The 19,301-nt window shown below is 29.6% G+C and overlaps 2 protein-coding genes across 2 annotated transcripts; one reads left to right on the forward strand and one right to left on the reverse strand.

Annotated features, from left to right (window-relative positions):
* Positions 1-9,267: 9,267 nt before the first annotated feature.
* On the forward strand, positions 9,268-10,542 carry LOC123205604 (UPF0481 protein At3g47200-like). Its single transcript, XM_044622593.1, has one exon. The coding sequence runs from the start codon at positions 9,268-9,270 to the stop codon at positions 10,540-10,542; it is 1,275 nt and encodes a 424-aa protein (XP_044478528.1).
* A 1,520-nt stretch (positions 10,543-12,062) lies between these two features.
* On the reverse strand, positions 12,063-16,469 carry LOC123205607. The gene is made up of 12 exons (XM_044622595.1): positions 16,020-16,469; positions 15,712-15,917; positions 15,441-15,638; positions 15,237-15,308; positions 14,324-14,419; positions 14,144-14,223; positions 13,969-14,044; positions 13,689-13,899; positions 13,253-13,465; positions 13,075-13,173; positions 12,906-12,995; positions 12,063-12,825 (listed from the first exon to the last, which is right to left on the reverse strand). Exons 1-12 carry the CDS (start codon positions 16,444-16,446, stop codon positions 12,083-12,085), a joined length of 2,511 nt encoding a protein of 836 aa, XP_044478530.1. The 5' UTR covers positions 16,447-16,469; the 3' UTR covers positions 12,063-12,082.
* Between the last annotated feature and the right edge of the window lie 2,832 nt (positions 16,470-19,301).

Consider the following 19,301-nt stretch of genomic DNA (forward strand, 5'->3'; position numbering starts at 1 on the left):
TGCAAACTCACATGACAGACATAAGTCTCTATCGATCGGGACCTAAAATTAATGTATTTTATTTAAGTCTGTAGGTGAGTTGACCTGGTTTGATTTTGAAAATTGACTTAATTCGGATGGACTCTATTTGAGTTTTTTTTTTTTTTTTTTTTTTTTTTTTTTGTGAATTTGAATCAAAATTAGGTTATAATATATTGTTTGATTGGAAAATAAGTCAAATTTGAATCAAATAAGATTTGACTCAAAATGGCTTGCAAACCATCCATCAATTTGATTGAATTCGAATTAAGTCTGATTTAAACCCAATTTAAAGGTTAAAATATGATGTGGTTTATCATTTGAATATATAAAATCCCTTCTTATCAACATTTTCTCTTTGACTTCCTTTTGACACGTAACCCACAAAATTTTACCTTCATTAATTGCTCTCTTCAATCTCCATTGTTGCTCTTTGCATTTGTTTCTTTTCTTTTTTTCCAAGATCATCATTTTGAGACTGGAAGAAACAAACAAATATATATCTATCTTGGTCTGTCTCTTTCAAACTTTTGTTCTCATATATTATTTCACCGTATCAATAGTTATTATGTTCGATGAAAGTTTCATAATTTTAATTACATATCTTTGTTTTTTTGTTATTAGTTGATACATCACATATTTTCTAGTTTTCATCTTTAACGATAAAAACCCTAATTGAAACTTTAATATCTTTGTTTGACAATTAATATGTTAGATATTCATATTTGAACTTGTTTGATTGTTTCATAAGTTCGGTGGTAGTATTTGACCAATTGAAATGTTTGATAACATGAGAAAGATGATGGTGGACTGTTAGGAGATGTAGATGTCATGTGATGTTGTTAAATTTGTAATATGAGTTAATGAATGTGGTTGACATTCTTTATTCTCTATAAAATATCTTAGACTTGAATTTATAATATTTTGTTTGTCGATTAAATTTGTGACATCTAATGTTTGGTTTTAATGAATTCGAGTCACAAATCAAATTCGAATTACGAACTCAAACTATAAACTCGAGTTACAAACTTGTATCAAATTACAAACCTCAAATTTTTTTTTCAAACCGAACTCGAACCTTCCTTTGGATTGGTACGCCGAACTCCAGTCGAATTTGAGTTACCTCTAACATTTATCAAATCGAACTCAAGTCAATTCATGTTCAAGGTTGATATGATTCACATCCACTGCTAATTTTATTAGAGTTTTCATTAAATAATAACTTGTCCTCTCAATATAATTATTTAGATGAAAAATGTCCATCCACAACACATGTGAAACTTTTAGATTCGATAATAATGACTGAATGTAACATTACATTCAAACGCTCCTCAAATGATAGTTTGAATGATAAAAGAGAAGACTTTATATATAAGAGGACATGAGTTTAAGTTTTATTTGACTATATTTCAAGATCAAACTCTTAATTTATCTGATTCAATAATTATGGAGTCCGTCACTTGAAATATTTTCTATTTCAGTAGCAAAGGCAACGTATGTCTACCAATTTCAGCGACAAAACAAGCGGTAAAATTCAGGGTTTTCATATTGTGTTTGTTATTGATAGTTGGCTTGGCAGCTGCAGCTACAAACTGAATAAACTGATCTTTGATTCATGTTTATTTACACCAACAATTAACTGCCAAGTCTATTCTACATGCCGCCGAAATAAACTTAGGTAAAGTTTTAACGAATTTTGGCCTTCCATTTCAATAATGCATGCATATGACAGTTTTATGACACCACTTAATTAATTAATTAATTAAAAAACAATGTTATATACATATATTTTTTAGTATATAATTAAATATACAAATAATATTTTATTGTATCATTAGATATTATTTTATCCTTAAATAAAAATCGTTTAATCACGTGATAACTCATCATCTATATACTTAATTATGTATTTAAGAGTATATACATATAATTTTATTGTTAATAATATAACGGGACTATACAATAACATATGGGGATATATTGTTAGTTTTTGTTGTAGAAATACTTATTTGAGACAAACTTATCATAAGTTTTGATTTATATGATGAGAGATATATAGTTAGTTTTTGTTGTAGACTAAACTAAACTTAGTTAATTTTGTAGAAAATCTAACTTTATTTAGTTTAATCAAAATATGACTTTACAGTTTTTAATAACGTTAGTATCATGATTCTTGGTTTGAGTTGAATTATCAATGATTTCTAGTTTAATTAGATTGAGGGTTAAGCTTTATAAAGGAGCATGTTGGAAAATTTACGTTTTAAGAGAGAATAAAATAATACGTACGATTTATGTTTATTAAAAAAACATTTTGATGGTGGCTAATATTAAGTTTAATTTGGTTAAATAAAATTGGGTAATTGAATGTTTCCATTAAAGTTTACAAATGAATTTAATATAATAAATAAGAATATCCTAGTACATATCAAAAGTTTTATGATCTTAGTAGACAATTCAATGTAAACATATTGGACCTTTGATGGAAAAGTTTTATAATATTCTATTATTGGCTAAGTATCTTCTCCGATACTCAAGCATAACTTAATGTTGAATGTCATTATTCATAAAAGTTTAGGAGAGGAAGACTGGTCATCACAATCTAGGAGAATTTTAGAAGCTCCATAGATTCAAAAAGCATGATGTGTAAGATATTCCTACAATCCTATAAGTTTTTAATTTAGTATTTTATGAGCTATATGAGATCTTGCAGATTTATATTGTTTCATGTACGAATTAATATTGCATATGGTATTAGAGCTAGATGTAATAGACTATGAAATTTGGAAATTTTGGATTGGTAGAATAATGATGAGAAGATCAACATGTAATTTGATTATAAGAACCTTATGCATATGTATGATGGTCAATCTAAAAAAGTTTATACCATCAAATACTATTCTAACCAAGAGCATAGATAATGTAGTAAGAGTATTATTATATTAAATGACCTTATAAAAAGGCAAGGACAAATCGTATATATTAAAACTGATGTTGTTAGCATAGCGCAATATATGAATACATATTGACTACATGTTTATTAAACTGACTTGTTAGAGGATGATAACCCTATTTTCCATAGAAGAAATCTTCAAATAAATAGAGGTGCATATAATCTTACACTTAAACTTACCAAAATGTCTTACTTACCAATCAACCTAATTTGACACTAATCTAACGTAATCTTTTTTATTAACCCTAAGAAGTGGTTCTTTGTTGTGCTTCTCTTATTGCGTCCACTCAATAGCTCAATGTCTTCTTGGCTTTCTAAGTGTTGCATGTTTCTATCGACCCATCTCGAAACCTCCTTATCCTCCAACCAACTGCCAACCTAGTTGTTAGAATTTGTAGAAGTCATAAAAAAAATGACACCAGATTGCGTAGTAGTTATGAAGAGATCAGTGGACTAGATTGTTATGATCATGTAAAAATGGTTTTATTGGATTTTGTATTCGTTTAGAATAAGCTTTTGCAATTTATTTTGAGGAGTTGTTTATGCTAGCTGAACTCTAATCAAAAGTCATTCTCAATCAATCTTGTGATTGTAACTTATAAGGATGATCAAAGACTAGTAGGTAAGTATTATGATTTTAGAGTTTAGAATTTATGATTTACAATTTAATGTTAAAGGTTTAGAATTTACAGTAGATGATTTTTTTTGTTTAAAGTTTATGTTTTAAGGTTTAAGGTGTAAAGGTTTGAAGATTACAATTTAAAATTTAGAATTTATAGTTTGTAGTTCATGTTTTTCAATTTAGAGTTAAAGTTAAGGATTTTCGAGGTCAAAGTTTTCAACCTACGGTTTACCGTTTATGATTCATGGTTTTCATGTAATGTATTCAATAACCTTAGCTTTCTCTGATCACAACAACAAATGCGCATTAATCATGGTATAAATCTAAGGGCAACTGACCATGTCCCCACCCAAGGTTTTATGACATTTCAATTCCAACCCTTTAAATTTTAAAAAATCAAATTCATACTAGTCATATTTCTTTTTGTAAGTTTGTTTTTTTCTTAAAAATGATTGTTTTGTTTTTTATTAAAATTATAAAATTACTATCAACATTTAATATAAATATCAAATTATCAATATATTCTTATTAGTTTAAAAATTTATCTCTTAAACTCTTAAAAAATATCAATAAACTCTAATAAACTTTAAAATATTTTATTTTATTTAGTTTTTTAAGGTGTGATTATCATTTTTTAAATTATTGAGAGACATTTTTAAAATTTTGAAAAATTCAAAAATAGTCTCAAATTTTTTTATATTTCCAAATCCCTTTAAAATTTCATTAATACCTTTAATATTTTAAAAAATTATAATTCACCTAGGGCTGGATTCGAGTCAAGTCGAGCTCGGGCTCGGCTCGGTTTATATATGGACGGCTCGAGCTCGACTCTACTCGACTCGAGTTCGGCTCGTTTTCGGTTCGGCTCAGCTCGGCTCGGTTTGACTCGTTTTTCATTATCAAAATGATATCGTTTTTAATATATATTGATTAAAACGACGTCGTTTTGTATAAAAAATTTAAAAAAAAAAAATTACCGAGGCAACCCAAACCAATTCGAGCTTGATCGAGTTGAGCAGAGCCTAACTCGTTTTAGGCTCGAAGCGAGCCGAGCTCGAGCTCGAGTTGACTCGGCTCGAGTCTAGCCCTAAATTCACCTTTTTAACTTTTGAAAAGATAAAATAGAAAAAATAAAAGAAAAAAGAAAAAAATTAAAGAAAAATGGAAAAGAGAGAGAATATGAGAAAAAAGAGAAACTTGAAATTTTTTTACAAAATGGCATTCTTTCCCATTCATTTAATGAACTTTATAAATAGAAGTAAATAACATATGCGAATTTGATTTTTGAAGCTTAAATAGTGGGAATTTGTCATGTTAACAAACTTTGGGTGGGAAATAGTGTTATGGCCAAAATCTAAAGATCGAAAGGATTTCTTTTATTTTATGTCAAATTAATTGTCCTTAGGCCTTACGTATCCACCTTCCATTTGGGGAACAAGGGCAGTCGGAATGAGAATGGCCATTTCCAACATCATAATGTAAGATTGAATTAACAATATATATATATATATATATATATATATATATATATATAGATATATATAATTTAAGTATATAAATGATATGTCATTATGTGATTAGATGTTATTTTATCTTTAATTCAAAATAATTAAATCACAAAATAACATATTATCTATGAATTTAAATAATATACAAAAAAAATATATACATCAAATTTTATTGATATTGAAAACCAAGAAGAACAATCTCGGCATCAGAAATGCAACACAAAATCAATAAGTTGAGCACATGTTATTTAACAAAATTATACACATTTTAAAATGCAGTAAAAACTTGAAATTACGAGCTAATATAATGCAGTAAAAGGACTCAAAACAAAAGAACAGCGCAGAGAAATAGCCATCCCTAAACAAATTAACATTGCTAAGACCTTTACTACTTAGAATCTACTCAAATGGATGTAGAACAATCTTACTCAGAAACCAAGAAAAAACACTTAGAATGATAAAATCCAACCCATTTTATTGAAAACTTTCTTAGGGTGTTTGGTTTAAAGAATATTTTATTACTAAAATTTTATAAATTACCTTGAAGATAAATTATCTTGAAGATTACTAAGTATAAATTATTATTATTATATTTGATAAACTGGGTAAGTATAAATAATTATTATGTTTGGTTAGAAGTAATAAGAAAATATTAGTATATTATTTTACTTAAATAACTTTGAGTATAAATATTCTAAAATATTTGTTTATGTTATTTGTTATATTAATTGAAAATGAGATTATTTTTGTCTTAAAAAATTAATAAATAAATATATAGTTATAATAAAATGAATATTATCTTGGTAATATTTTAATAACTAAAGTGGAGGTGATAATTAAATTACTCTTTATATTACCTGACATATCACCATTGGTAATAGAACATTACCAAAATATTTAATTACTTATAAATCAAACAAAATAATGTAAGTAATAAAAGATAAATTACCAGAGTAATCTTTAATACCGTTTAATCAAACGCCTCTTAAAATGCAGATTCTATAAACCAAAAGAACAGAAAACAAATATCAAGAAAATGAAAAACGTAATGCTTTGGTGGACGACTAACAATGCAATAAGACATATTGGGAAGTTGATCCTTTGGGTATGAGTGTGTATAATTCGATTTGATGTAATTTAAGAAAATTAAACTGAAAAAAAGGTTTAAAATTTTTTCAAACCAAATCAAATCATTTTATATTTCAAACCAAACCAAACCAACTTGAAAAAACATAAAACTGTTTGAACCGGATTGGAGTACAATTTGAATTTATTCAAAATCATTAACTTTCAAAATATTTCCTAGTCAATAAATTATGATTGAATAATAGTTATCTAAGGCATAAAATAAACATGTGAAGTGAACATGAAATAAAATATAATAAACATGTAAAATTTTGTAATTTTTATTTCAAATAATCCCTTATACAATGTAGAGATTATATCAATTAATATATGTGGCTTCTAAAGCTTACACAATTAGACTTAAAATAGAATGGACAAAAAATGTATTGAATCTTGCATTATATCCAGTTTTTTTTGATACAACTGTTATTTTTGAAATTAGTAAGGTGCATATTAAAATTTTAAAAATTTCAAAATACCCTCAAACTTTTAAAAATTTCTAAAAACCCTATAAAAATTTTATTAACACACCTAGATTTTTTGAAAATTAAATTCACTCCAAACATATGATTATATTTTATAAATCAAATTAACGTCCTTCACTTTTGAAAGGAGTTTTCGTCATCGATTTGCTTAAAGTTCCATTAATTATTAGTCTAAACAACCTTTTTTAATAAATTCATATTACCTTAATTATTTATTAAACCGTTAAGTAAGGAAAGACTAAACGATAAACCTTGGTTAGTTAAGTCTTAGATCTATTGACTCAATCTTATTGTTGAAAACATAAAATATTCTTGAAAAGATTTTGATTCTACGGTATTCTATTAAGTATATATATGCCACCTTCTTCTTTAATATAATTAATACATACAACTAACATCCCTTTGTACGCATATTAAGAGTTAAATTTTTAGAAAATTTATGTATAACTAACATCCTTTTGTCATACAAATAGGACTTTGTACGAATAAAGAAATAATTTTATATGAAAAATAGACTTCACAATGCTCATTGCTCTACCGAGTGCTCACAGTATAAATACATATCATTTTAGAACCAGCAATTCTATCACCGCTGCTTTCCAGCATTTCAAAAAGAAGAGCAACGAAATTTAAAGCTACAAGATCTCAGTCAAAAAATTGTAAGTATTTTAATTCTATTTTGGTATATTTGTTGTTCATATATTGTTAGCTTTTTGAATACCAAATTACTTACAATTAATTGTCTTGCACAAATTACACGAAGAAATAGAAAAAAAAAAAAAGGGAAAAAAACTTCATTCTTCTTTAATGAAATCTTAGTTTAGCTTCATTAATATAGTAAAGTAATATTAATTTTATAATACAAAGTTTCATGCATAGTATGCATATTTTAAAAATATCTTAATCAAAATTTCGTCGTGTTGATGCTTTTAACATTTTTCTTTTGTTTTTTACGTTGATCTCCTGGTACAAAGTGGGATTGTTGATTTATGATGAGTAAATTACATTGTCGCATTCAAGGTTGAGCCTAAACACACCTTTTCAACTTTAGATAACATAAATAATATTTTTATATTTAAAATCAAACTCTGTTAATTAAAAAAAAAATCTTAAAGTAGTATCAAAATGTAAAATTATTAATTTATTTTTTGAAACTATAATTTAACACCAAATTAGCAAAATTTAAAAAATCTTTCAAATATCTAAATTGCATAAAAACCCTATTATTTTTATTTTCTTTTACTTTCACCTCTTTCTTGATCGTATATCTAGTTGACCCCGCCACCTCCCTTTCTTTGGCATCCCACTCCACAGTTCCAACCTCTCAATCCACCTCTCTTGTACAATCATTTTTTGCCCTTTTCTCATCACGAGTTTTAACCCCCAAAATCCTTTGTCTTGTCACCATTGAAGCTTTCATCAATGACTCTTGTCGTGAGTTATTGATGACTTGATTGAGTAAATGATTCGTGAACAACAACTTAGATGCTATGAGGGAGAGGATTTAGGGGGTCGAAACTTGTGATGTTGGTAAGATTGTGACAGTAGGAAGAAGATCTTCAATGCTAAGGTTTCTAATGGATTATAAATATTCAAATGTAAGATTTCAAACCTTTAAAAAAGGTCAAACTATTATTTTTAAATATTTGGGTGAAATTTGTAAAAAAATATTTTTATTTTTTTCAAAATATCTAGATGGTGAAATTACTATAAACAATATTTTATATATTCAGTTTTAAATACTCAATTAACTTTCATTGATGTCTTATCATGTGATTGAATATTACTTTATTTTTAATTAAAAAACTTTTAATTTTACAATAATATACCATTTGAGTATTTAAACTAAATGTATATAGTTTTATTGAATTACTAGGATACCCTTGTGACATTATTTTTTTTTTATAAGTTCGATTTTGAATGAAAAATGTTATTTATGCCATAAAAGAGTTTAAAAAAAAGAAAAGTTGGGGCAAAACTGGGTGGGAAAATATCATTTATAATTAAAGCTTTGGCATTGGTTATCTCTCTTTCAGTCTTTTCATAACTAATATTTTTATTATATATTTTAATTACTTCTAATAATTATTTCATTATGAAAGCAATATATGTATTTTTTTTTAAATTAATGGCAAATTTACATGCTAGTTGAAAAAATGATGGGTGAATTAGCATATTTGTCATTGATCGTTAACATAATCAAATCAATTAATAATTTAAAAAATTATATATGGGTTAAGATTTAAAATTATATCTTTTTTGTTAATATTACTGGGTTATTATTTAGCAAAAATACACACCTCGAGAGTTTATTATAAAAAAAAACCCATAATTTTTTTATTAGTCTTTAAATTTATACTGTCTAATTATATTATAACATATTAATTTATACATATAATTATTATATATAAAAAATTGTACACAATTTTATGAAACAGTCAAATATCTTACAAAGTATTCCAATTTTGGGATTTCTGTGTTTTTGTGCATCATTGGTCTGAGATTTTACTGTTTTCTCTTGGATGAGATTTTTCCTATATTAATTTCAGCAAACAAAAGATGCCTAATAGCCAGGATGATGTCACGAAATTAGCGAATTCTTTGAGAAACAAGTTTGAAAAATTGCATCCCTTATCCGATGAATGCTTCATCTATAAGGTTCCTCAGAGATTGCGTCAGTTAAATGAAGGGCTCTACACTCCAAAAGTTGTCTCAATTGGGCCGCTTCACCATGGCAGGGAAGAGTTAAAAGCTATGGAAGAGATTAAAATAAGATACCTAAGAGACTTTCTTCAACGTACCAAGGCACCCATGGAAGAATTTCTTAAGTATATAAAGGAAAGAGAAACGAAATTGAGAAAATGTTATGCGGAATCCATTGAGCTTCAGAGTGCTGAGTTTGTAGAAATGATTTTTCTGGATTCTGTCTTCCTCATTGAGTTCTCACTAAGGATCCACCATCAACGGAATACTGGAGAGGACAGAATATTTACAAAGCCATGGATGAAAAAGGATGTGAGAGATGACTTGTTTCTCCTAGAAAATCAGCTTCCATTGTTCATTATCAAGGACTTGTTTGAGCTAGCTAAAAGCAAAATGCAAAATGACAAGCCCTATGAAGGAGTTTCTATGAGAGAGCTTGTTCTTGACCTCTGGGAAGATTTATGTATCAATCTCTTTACAGAAAAGTCTTTGGAGCAGCACTTTGATGGAGCACGACATTTTGTTGATCTGATAAGACTTTGTCTTCAGCCATCAGAATTAGGGCAAAGTGGTGAAGTCAAAACTATAGTCACTCCAACTATAACACAACTTCTCCAGGCCGGAGTTAAGTTTAAAGTTGGGTCAGTCAATAGTTTATTTGACATAAAATTCAATCATGGGACTCTGGAAATCCCAAAATTGACAATAGACGATCGAACTGAAGCTCTGTTCAGAAATCTGGAGGACTTTGAGGCATTGAATTATGGAATTAAATACTATGTGAATGATTACATTACGATTATGAGTTACCTCGTCAACAGTCCAAAAGATGTGGAAGTACTTGTGGAGAAGGGAATCATAGAAAATTTTCTGCCCGGTAGCGAAGAAGTTTCAACGATGTTTCGAAACCTTGCGAAAGAGAACAAGATAGATAATAGCGATTTCTCGTATGTAGGTTTTATTGAAGATCTAAATGCCCGCTGCAGATCCTCATGGCACCACTGGGAGGCTGCTTTGATACAGGATCACTTCAACACGCCATGGGCTTCCATCTCCATCGGCTATGCTGTTGTTATTCTCCTTCTTAGTTTCATACAAACCATTATTGCCATCAGAAGTTCTCTGCCATAGAGGAAGAATAAATGTGAGGTTTCATTATGTGGTTTGATTGTTCAATGAAGAATAAATAAGTATGAGGTTTTGATTTTGTACTTCAATTATATTTTCAATAAAGAGTAATAACTGTGTGGTTTGGTTATGCATTGTATAATTTATCTCACATTTTATAATCTTTCTCAATTCTGAAAATTAATTGAATTGCAATTAACTTTTAATAGATAATTTTAATATTTTTAACAAGAAAAATTATAACGACAAATGATAATGAGATTTTCTCCACCACTAAAACTTTTTAATTACAGAAAATATTTTAAACAAATTTTTCTCTCATTACATTCATAAATTTATTAATTTTTACTGAAAAAACAAATAATTAGTTATTAAAATCATGAAAATAGTATTTATAATAATTGAATTTTTTTTTGCTTATTATTTTTTTATAGTGATCTCTAAACTATGTTGTTATTTTAAAATTAGTGACCATTTTAAAATTAAAAGTTGTTTGCCTGAAAAACAAAGCTATTTTCTTTTCTTGAAATAAATAAAAATAATTAATATTATCTAAGTAAGGTAATATTTGAATAGTTAAATGAACTTGTATTAATTATGTTTTAATTTGATAAAACTGGTGAATGTATAGTCCATTAAGAATTTTTCACATGTATAATATGATCAATCATATTGTAAAAACACAATACACTTCACATATAATTTATTAGTAAGTCACAAGCGTGGACTATTCAAAATTATTGGGTTTGTAATTAGAGAGCTCAATAACAGTGTTTTAAATTAAAGGCTTGGTCCCCTTTCTATATAATTTATACAATTAAAAATTTCATTCATAAGGTATCCTAATCTTGACTGTTATTAGAAAAGAAGATCAGTTCTCTTTAGATTGATAATCGATCAACATCATTGAAATTTTTTTAGTCACCCTATTCGATCTATTACCAATATCTTGTTTTGTTCCATACTTATTAATCTGCATCAATCATGACATAATTAGGTTTTCTGAATTGCTAAAACTTCAATTCCAGTATCCTATAACCCTGTGCTAAAGAGATACAATTGATTAATTATAGGTAATTTTATGATTGTGTTTAATCAATTAATCGAACAAAAGATATGTTAATTATGTTATTAAAACTTATCTCAGTTTTACAACAAATATGGAGATGGTTGACATAGAAAGTGATCAACAAAAGGGAACTAATGAATATTATCACTCTACATTCCAAATAAAATTTCAGTATCAATTATTCAAATTATAATTTTTTATCAATATAGTCCTTTAAATTGATGATATCATTATTTTCTTTGAGTTTATGCTTGATTGTTTTGCTAGACAAATTTCATTACTTAGTTATGATATATTTAAAAAAAAAAGAGAGATAGAAAGAAATTTTGAGATTAAAATACAAAAACTATTATTATTAAAAAAATTATTAGTAATGCCTTAATCTTTATCTAAGCATAAACGAAATAAAGGAATTCAATTATATAATACCACTTAAGAATTATGGTACCAGGATTCTGTTTCCTATAGTCTTCTTTAAGATTTCATGTTAATTTTGAAATAAACAGTATAAGACTCGTCTCTGAAGTTGTAAAGTGGAGCTAGAAGAAAATTCCTTGTCGCTCCTTTTGCCACAAAGCTGATAGGATGATACTCACTCATACCTTTCCCCATTACAAAACTGGCTGCCTCCCTAAATCCATGCTTCGATTTGTTGCAGCCGATCCTCAGGATTGCGCCTGCCTTCAACTTCCCACTTCTATACAAAAAGCAACCCTTCCAGTTTACCAACTCCAATGAAACAGTTTCAGCTTTTCCATCCAATCCACCCACCAAACGAAAAATCGAAAAGCTTTTATGTCCAGGCGGATTCGCCGCCACAAGTTCGCGATGTTTTCCTCTCTGCAGCAACTTTCCTGGAAGATCAAACGGTTCTAGACTGACTGACTTGCCGATAACATCTCTGACTGATGAAAATTTTGTGGTGTGTTCATTGTTAAAGATGAGTCTGAAAGTGGCATACACAGAAGCATCAGTGCCGAGTCGTGGAAGCTTTTCCATTGTAACCGATTGGTTGTTCATTAAGACGAAAGTTGAATTTCTGGAAACTTGAGAAAGTGTAACCAAATTAGCATTGTATGAGGCAGGAATTGGGGTTATCCATTCCGAAAGAAATTTAGATGGTTTATTCTTTATTTCCCAATCTGAGTTAGAATAACCGGCAAGTAGATAAGGACCATAAAGTATCGCCTGAAGAGAAGAATAATCAGGCCGATCATCTGAATTAAAAAAAAAAAATCAGGGTTAAATATCTTTAAAAAATATGTAGTCTATATATGTAAATTATTCACGACGATACCTTTAATTGCCTCTGTCCAAAGATGGATCGGAAACTGAACAGTTAATTTGTCATTGGAGCTCCATTTTCTTGTGAGAGATAAATAATTACCTGTTCCATGACAGCAAATTAGACTGATCAGAAGGGGGAAAAATTAATCCCTTTGTATCTGATTGTATTAGAAACCGACCTGGAGTTGGTGCAGGCAATATCTGGTCGTTTAATTTTGCCTCAATACCAATGGAACTTGTCCAACTTGGTATCCGCAAATTCAAGGTTGATTTTACTGCTTCCTGTGCAAGTGAAATTAACACTGTATTCACATTTTGTGCTTCGATCAAGCAATGAATTATCCAGGGTAAGATGACAAAATGAAGTTAGTACCTCGGTTGAAGAGAAAGTTATTGTCAATCGAAGGAAAGGATCCCATGAGACAACAGGATCAACAGTTTGATTCAGCACAAACTTTCCGGATTCCCAATTAATGGAGCTTGAAACATATTGGAATATGTAAAGAGCAGGAATTTTTCCTTCCTCTTCGAAATATATGGAATCTCCTAATTTTGAGAACGATTCAATTCCTACATGAAAGATTAAAATCTATCAAATGTTCGGTTCATAAAATACGCAAGAGCAATGAATATGGATTCGAATTGGTAGAGCCTGACTATTCCCAAGGGAGGCCTAGGTTCAAGAAAGGAGCTGTGATTGTGTGTCCAGTTAGTGTATCTCAGGATTCATTTATCCAATTAAGCCGGGCAGGTTCCCGGTCACAAAATAAAAAGGAATATGGATTCGATGTACCTGTTCCATAACAGCACCAAAAACTATCAAACTTTGTTCCCCAACCATGAAAAGTATTGGCCTTGGAACTTCCAGGGCCGAGTGGAAGCATATAAATCATAACTCCAGGATCCGTTCCTCGCTGAATACTAAACACGCCATTTGTCAGGGCACGCTCATAATAGTCCGCATATCGCAGGGATTTTGTCCATCGGAGAAGATATCGAGAGACCTACAAAATCAATTATATTAATTAAAAAGAAGACAAGAAAACCACAGATTGATTTGTCAATGGGCATACCTTGAGCATGTTATAAGTTGTGCATGATTCTTCGTTCTCCGTAGCTAGGGTTGTCGCCAAGCGCATTGGATCACTCCTAAGGGTGAGATGTTATTGATAAAAATTTCAGAAAATTTGGGCGGCCATTGATGTTTAGATAGAAATTCAATCTCAGAATAGTTATATTATTTAGTACCAGTGTTCAAACAGTGTTGTTCCTCCAGTTGCGTAGGTGTGGGAAGAGTTTACAATGTCAAAGAAGAAAGTCGCCATGGACTGGCAATCCAAATATTATAAGAAAATTAAAATTAATTTTTCCAAAATGAGTTTATGCCATAATTGAGAACTTATATTACCAAAAAGAAAAAAAAAATACCTTGGAAAGAGGATGACCAGTGATTTCATACCGCCTCTGGGTTCCAATAACAACAGGTATGTGTGTATTGGCGTGCATACCAGATAGGTTATCAGCCTATGAGCATAAGAAAATGAATTTGTATAATTAATATATATATACATATATAAGGCCAAAGGAGTTATTCCCACCTAAGCTTTATTCTATTGCAAAGTCCCCATCGGCTAAGTTTGAAAATCTAAATACCCACGTCCAATCAAGAGAAAAACATTTGAATTTAAACACAACTAAAACCACGTTAACAACAAAAGACGGGACATTCAGTAATAAGAAACACCCATAATTGCAGCAGATAAATACCTATCAATCGACTAAGTAGAATGATCAATTTAACAGCATGAAAATGATGCCCGACACATGTTTAGCTCGCGTAAGAACTCAAAATTCCTATCTGAAAATTATAAACTTGGGCAAACTCATCTCAACAATTGAAAACAAAGGAGTATCCAAGCATCATCTCAACAATGAACTCCATTTTTTTCCTTTTTCGTAGAACTACAAAGCACAATATTGTTATTTCGACAAAAGTTCGATTTTTTCCCACCAACGGCCGGAGACAGAAGATGTTGGTTTGAAGCAGCAACGGAAGCAGCTAAATTTTTTCTCATATTCAACTTACAATCACTAGAATGCCAACTAAAAGATGGTTGTACATATTCAGACTGCTTCCGTTTCGTTTCCTACAAGAACGACACCTTTATAGGTTTTTTCTCATATTCGAGCATACTTAATCTGAAAGACCTTTCAGATAAACTTCCCCAGAAATTCTAGCTCTTTGAACTTCTTCGGTAAACTAAACCTTCGGTGAGAATAAGTCTTTTGGCCTACATATAATTGCATAAATAGAAAATAACATAAACAATGTGGAAATTACCTCAAATGCCAGCGGCCCTAAAAAGCATGTTTTGTCAAAGAGTCGGGCCAACATGAAATGCTTTTTATCTCTCTGGGATCAGTAACGTAACATTAATAATTCGTTTATTTACTTTAAATAAATAACAATAAAATCATTTGAAAAAAAAAAAAAGAAAAGACTAGACAGATGACAATTATAATATAAGTATTATTAGTCACTTACCGTAATGTTATATAGCCTGTAAAGTACATCATTCATGCCACCACTTTCTTCGTTAAGCGTTTGATAGTGGCCTTCCAAACCATACTGTCTTATAACATTGTGAACACGACGCCCAAAATAATCAGCCATCCATATTGTCATGTTCAAGGCCAGAGCATTATCAGCATACGTATATTGATCCAACAACCCGTTCATAATCTGTCAAAGCCAACCAATTAAAAAATATTTAATCATTTCTTTTTCGAGAAAAAAAAAGGAATAGTGTTTATACCTTGTGGATGGTGTAGTATGGAGCCCAGACTTGACTATCCAAATTCTCCAGAAGTTGGAATTGCTTAGTAGGGAAAGCAGAAAGATATCCGGAGCCAATTTTTTTCTGACAACTAGATAAAGCTGATACAATTCTGGACATTTTTCCTTTTAATTTTTCATTGTGAGTGTTTGCCCACATTAGTGCTGAAGCACTCAAGTAATGGCCTTCAATTTTTTGAAGAAATTAAGTCAGTCATTTGAAAAGAATACATTGATTCATTCATCAATACTTTTGCCTAATCTAATAATGAATGTAGCCGCACGTACCTACAAAATGGCCTCTGAGATTATTGGTTTTATTCTCCCAGCCTCCATATGGAGTCCCTGGAGTTGGCAAACCAGCATTTTTCCTGAAGCTCCAAACCAAATTATTGACCTTCAACATCAACAAGTACTCCAAATTTGTTTGCTGTGCTCTCCAATGCAATGAATTCGGACCCAATCTGACATTATGCAATGACACTTCCTTGAGATATCCTTCTGGCAACTTAAACTCATCAGGATTTTCCATCTGCTTGTACATCATTTCCCAGCCACGACCTTCATTTGTTGTTCCAATCCACAATTGGTATTCAGATTGCATTTCTACATTCCGGGTTTGACCTCCTGGTAATCTATCTGTGCACTCCTTTCCAAAAGCACAACCCCATAAGAGAAACACTAACAATGCCTGAAAGAAGAGAGACCCCATCATTTTTTATGCTTATTTCTTTGGTGAGTACCTCCGAAAAAGAAAGATCTCTAGTCTGTACATATATTCACAGGTGGAACTACGTAAAGAAAGAGAGATTTCAACTTAAAAACTAATAAAAAGTTTGACAAGTTTTAGAAAAAGATTTCTTTTTATATAGATAGATTGTATAAGTTATGGATTAGGATATGGATCATATAGTATATTCTTAGTGTTAAGCCATGGATTAGGATATGGATCATATAGTATATACTCAGTGTTAAGCCATGGATTAGGATATGGATAATATAAACATCTACTTAGTGTTAGATAAGACCAAGTCTCCCTCATCCCTTTAATTTTTATCCTCAAGTGTGCACATATATATATATATATATATATGAAAAATTATTTTTGAACAAATCAAAGAGAAAACACGTAAATTTTTTGCCATTCTTTCCAAGCTAATTTTCTTATCAGTTTCGTTACGCTCTCATCTGCGTCTCCTTAGTTAACTCTTAGGCTGCAATTCAATTAGTGCGACAGTTACTGTATTACACCAAATGATATAAAAGCTAACCTTATTAAAGTTGTAATTTCATTTATATCAATAATTATCTGATTAAACTAATTACCTAAAATAATTATTTTAATTTTGTATAAAAATATTTTATGAATTAAATTCTTTTTTTGGCGTTTTTGACAATGGATTCAACAAAGAAAATTAAATAACAATTAATGTTATAAATGATAAGTTACAACATCCCAAAATGCATAAAGTTAACTAAGTTCATCCAAAATTATGTATTTTAACATAGTTCAATGACATCTAACAAACAAATTGTTTATTTAATCAGAATCATATTTTATATCATTACATGAATATAGAGTAGGTAGTATTAAAATGCATTGGTTAGGAGTAAAATATATTGGTAAACAATATATTACTTTTCATTAACAAATGGTTTCTTATAATTGTAAGTTAAACCAAATTTTCTTTTTATCTTATTCAAATATTAAATTGTTAATTTAATTTTTAATTAACTATTACAACATAACTTGTTCAAGAGCAATATAATGTGTACTCATTTTAGGTATACAAATATATACACATTTGTATATGTTATTATATGATTAGATGTTATTTTATTATTATTTTAAAATTATCTAATTATGTAATGATATATATAAATGTGTATATAATTATAAACCCAAAATGAATACATATAATTTTATTATTTGTAAAATTGTAGAGCCGCTTACATATGAAGTTGCTTATCTCATTTCATTTTGTTTTTTTTTTTTAAAATCTAGCATGAGATTTTTTTCGAGAAAAAAACTTTAATTATTGCAACATCATATTACATTTAACAATTTTTTCTCATTTTTTAAAAAGATTTTATCGCCTATGAGACAGATAATGTTATAGGAAAGAAGATATTCATAAAGAACTTTGATATTAAAATACAAATATAATTGAATAAAATTACAATGAAGCCTTAATTGATAAATCAATCACTCTATCAATGCCAAAGAGTTCTCCTTGATTCATGTGGCAAGTTATCATCATCAATCTCTCCTTAAATCATATGACAAGTCAACACCATTAATCACTGTATCAATTGAGCCAAAGACTTCTTTTTGATAAGTTAACACCATCAATCACTCTAATTAAACCATAATTATATCCTTAAATCTTTGGCAACATGACCAGGTTTGTCACATAATTAAAAAACGACTTGAGGTTGGTTCCAATGGAAAAGAGGTTGCCAGTTCTAATTTGATAAATTGGCATAGTTATGGAATCCACGACTTCCATAAGAAGTTTGTTGAGATTGATGATCATTATTCTCATTATTACCATTATTGTTTGCTCTATAGTTCGATTGTTTTTTAGAAGTATTAAAGTAGTTATTTTTGTCTTTCTTGTTGGATCGATTCTAAGAATATTGGGCTGTGATGGAGAAGTTTTCCTTTGTTGAAGTTGAGTGTTTGAGGTTGGATTTATAGTCTAGAAGTTTCTTGACTAACTCTTTGAAAGAGATGGGTGATTCTCTAGCACGTAAAGTAGCCCTAAGCTCTTTGTAGTTGTTGGTGAGACCACTGAGAGTATGAACCACAATTTTGCCATCACTCAATTCATGCCCAATCATAGCAAAGTCATCAATAATGGTTTTAATTGATTGTATACAATTAGAAATACTTTTTTCTTTTTTGATTGACCTTAGTAAGAGAATCAATGAGACCAACCATCAGAGTATTGGATCTATTAATATAGGTGGTTTTGAATTTGAGTCAGATCTCTTTTGTATTTTTGCACTAAGATACAAGTGGGCTTACTGGTCCAAAGACAACAATTTGGATGGCAAGGAGTAGCAATCGATCTTGACGAATCCAAGTCTTATGCTTAAGATAATTAGTTGATAGACATAAATAAAATTATGATTTGATTATAATGATTGATGGTGTTGACTTATCAAAGAGAAGTCTTTGATTCAATTAGTGAAGTGATTAATGGTATTAACTGGAGAAGTCTTTGGCATTGATGCAGTGATTGATTTATCATTAATCTCTAGTCATGAAATGAAATATAAGAATTTAATTATGACAGCTGTAATCCCAAGTTTTTCGTTTAGGTGTAATTTTGAAATAAACAGTGCAACGACTCATTGAGGAAGCTGAAAATCAAAGCCAGAAGAAAGGCACAAAGCTCACTTGTCTCTTTTGCAATTACAAAGCTGACTCCCTGATTAAACAGACTCAAGGATAACGAAATTGATAGAGTTATAAAACTTTTAAAGAGAAGAGCTATATTCACCTTGAGGTATGATGTTAACCAATCCTTGGTAAACCACGGGGTTCTTTTCATTAACCCTGAC

Source organism: Mangifera indica, unplaced genomic scaffold, assembly GCF_011075055.1.
Source record: "Mangifera indica cultivar Alphonso unplaced genomic scaffold, CATAS_Mindica_2.1 Un_0010, whole genome shotgun sequence".
Lineage (NCBI taxonomy): Eukaryota > Viridiplantae > Streptophyta > Magnoliopsida > Sapindales > Anacardiaceae > Mangifera > Mangifera indica.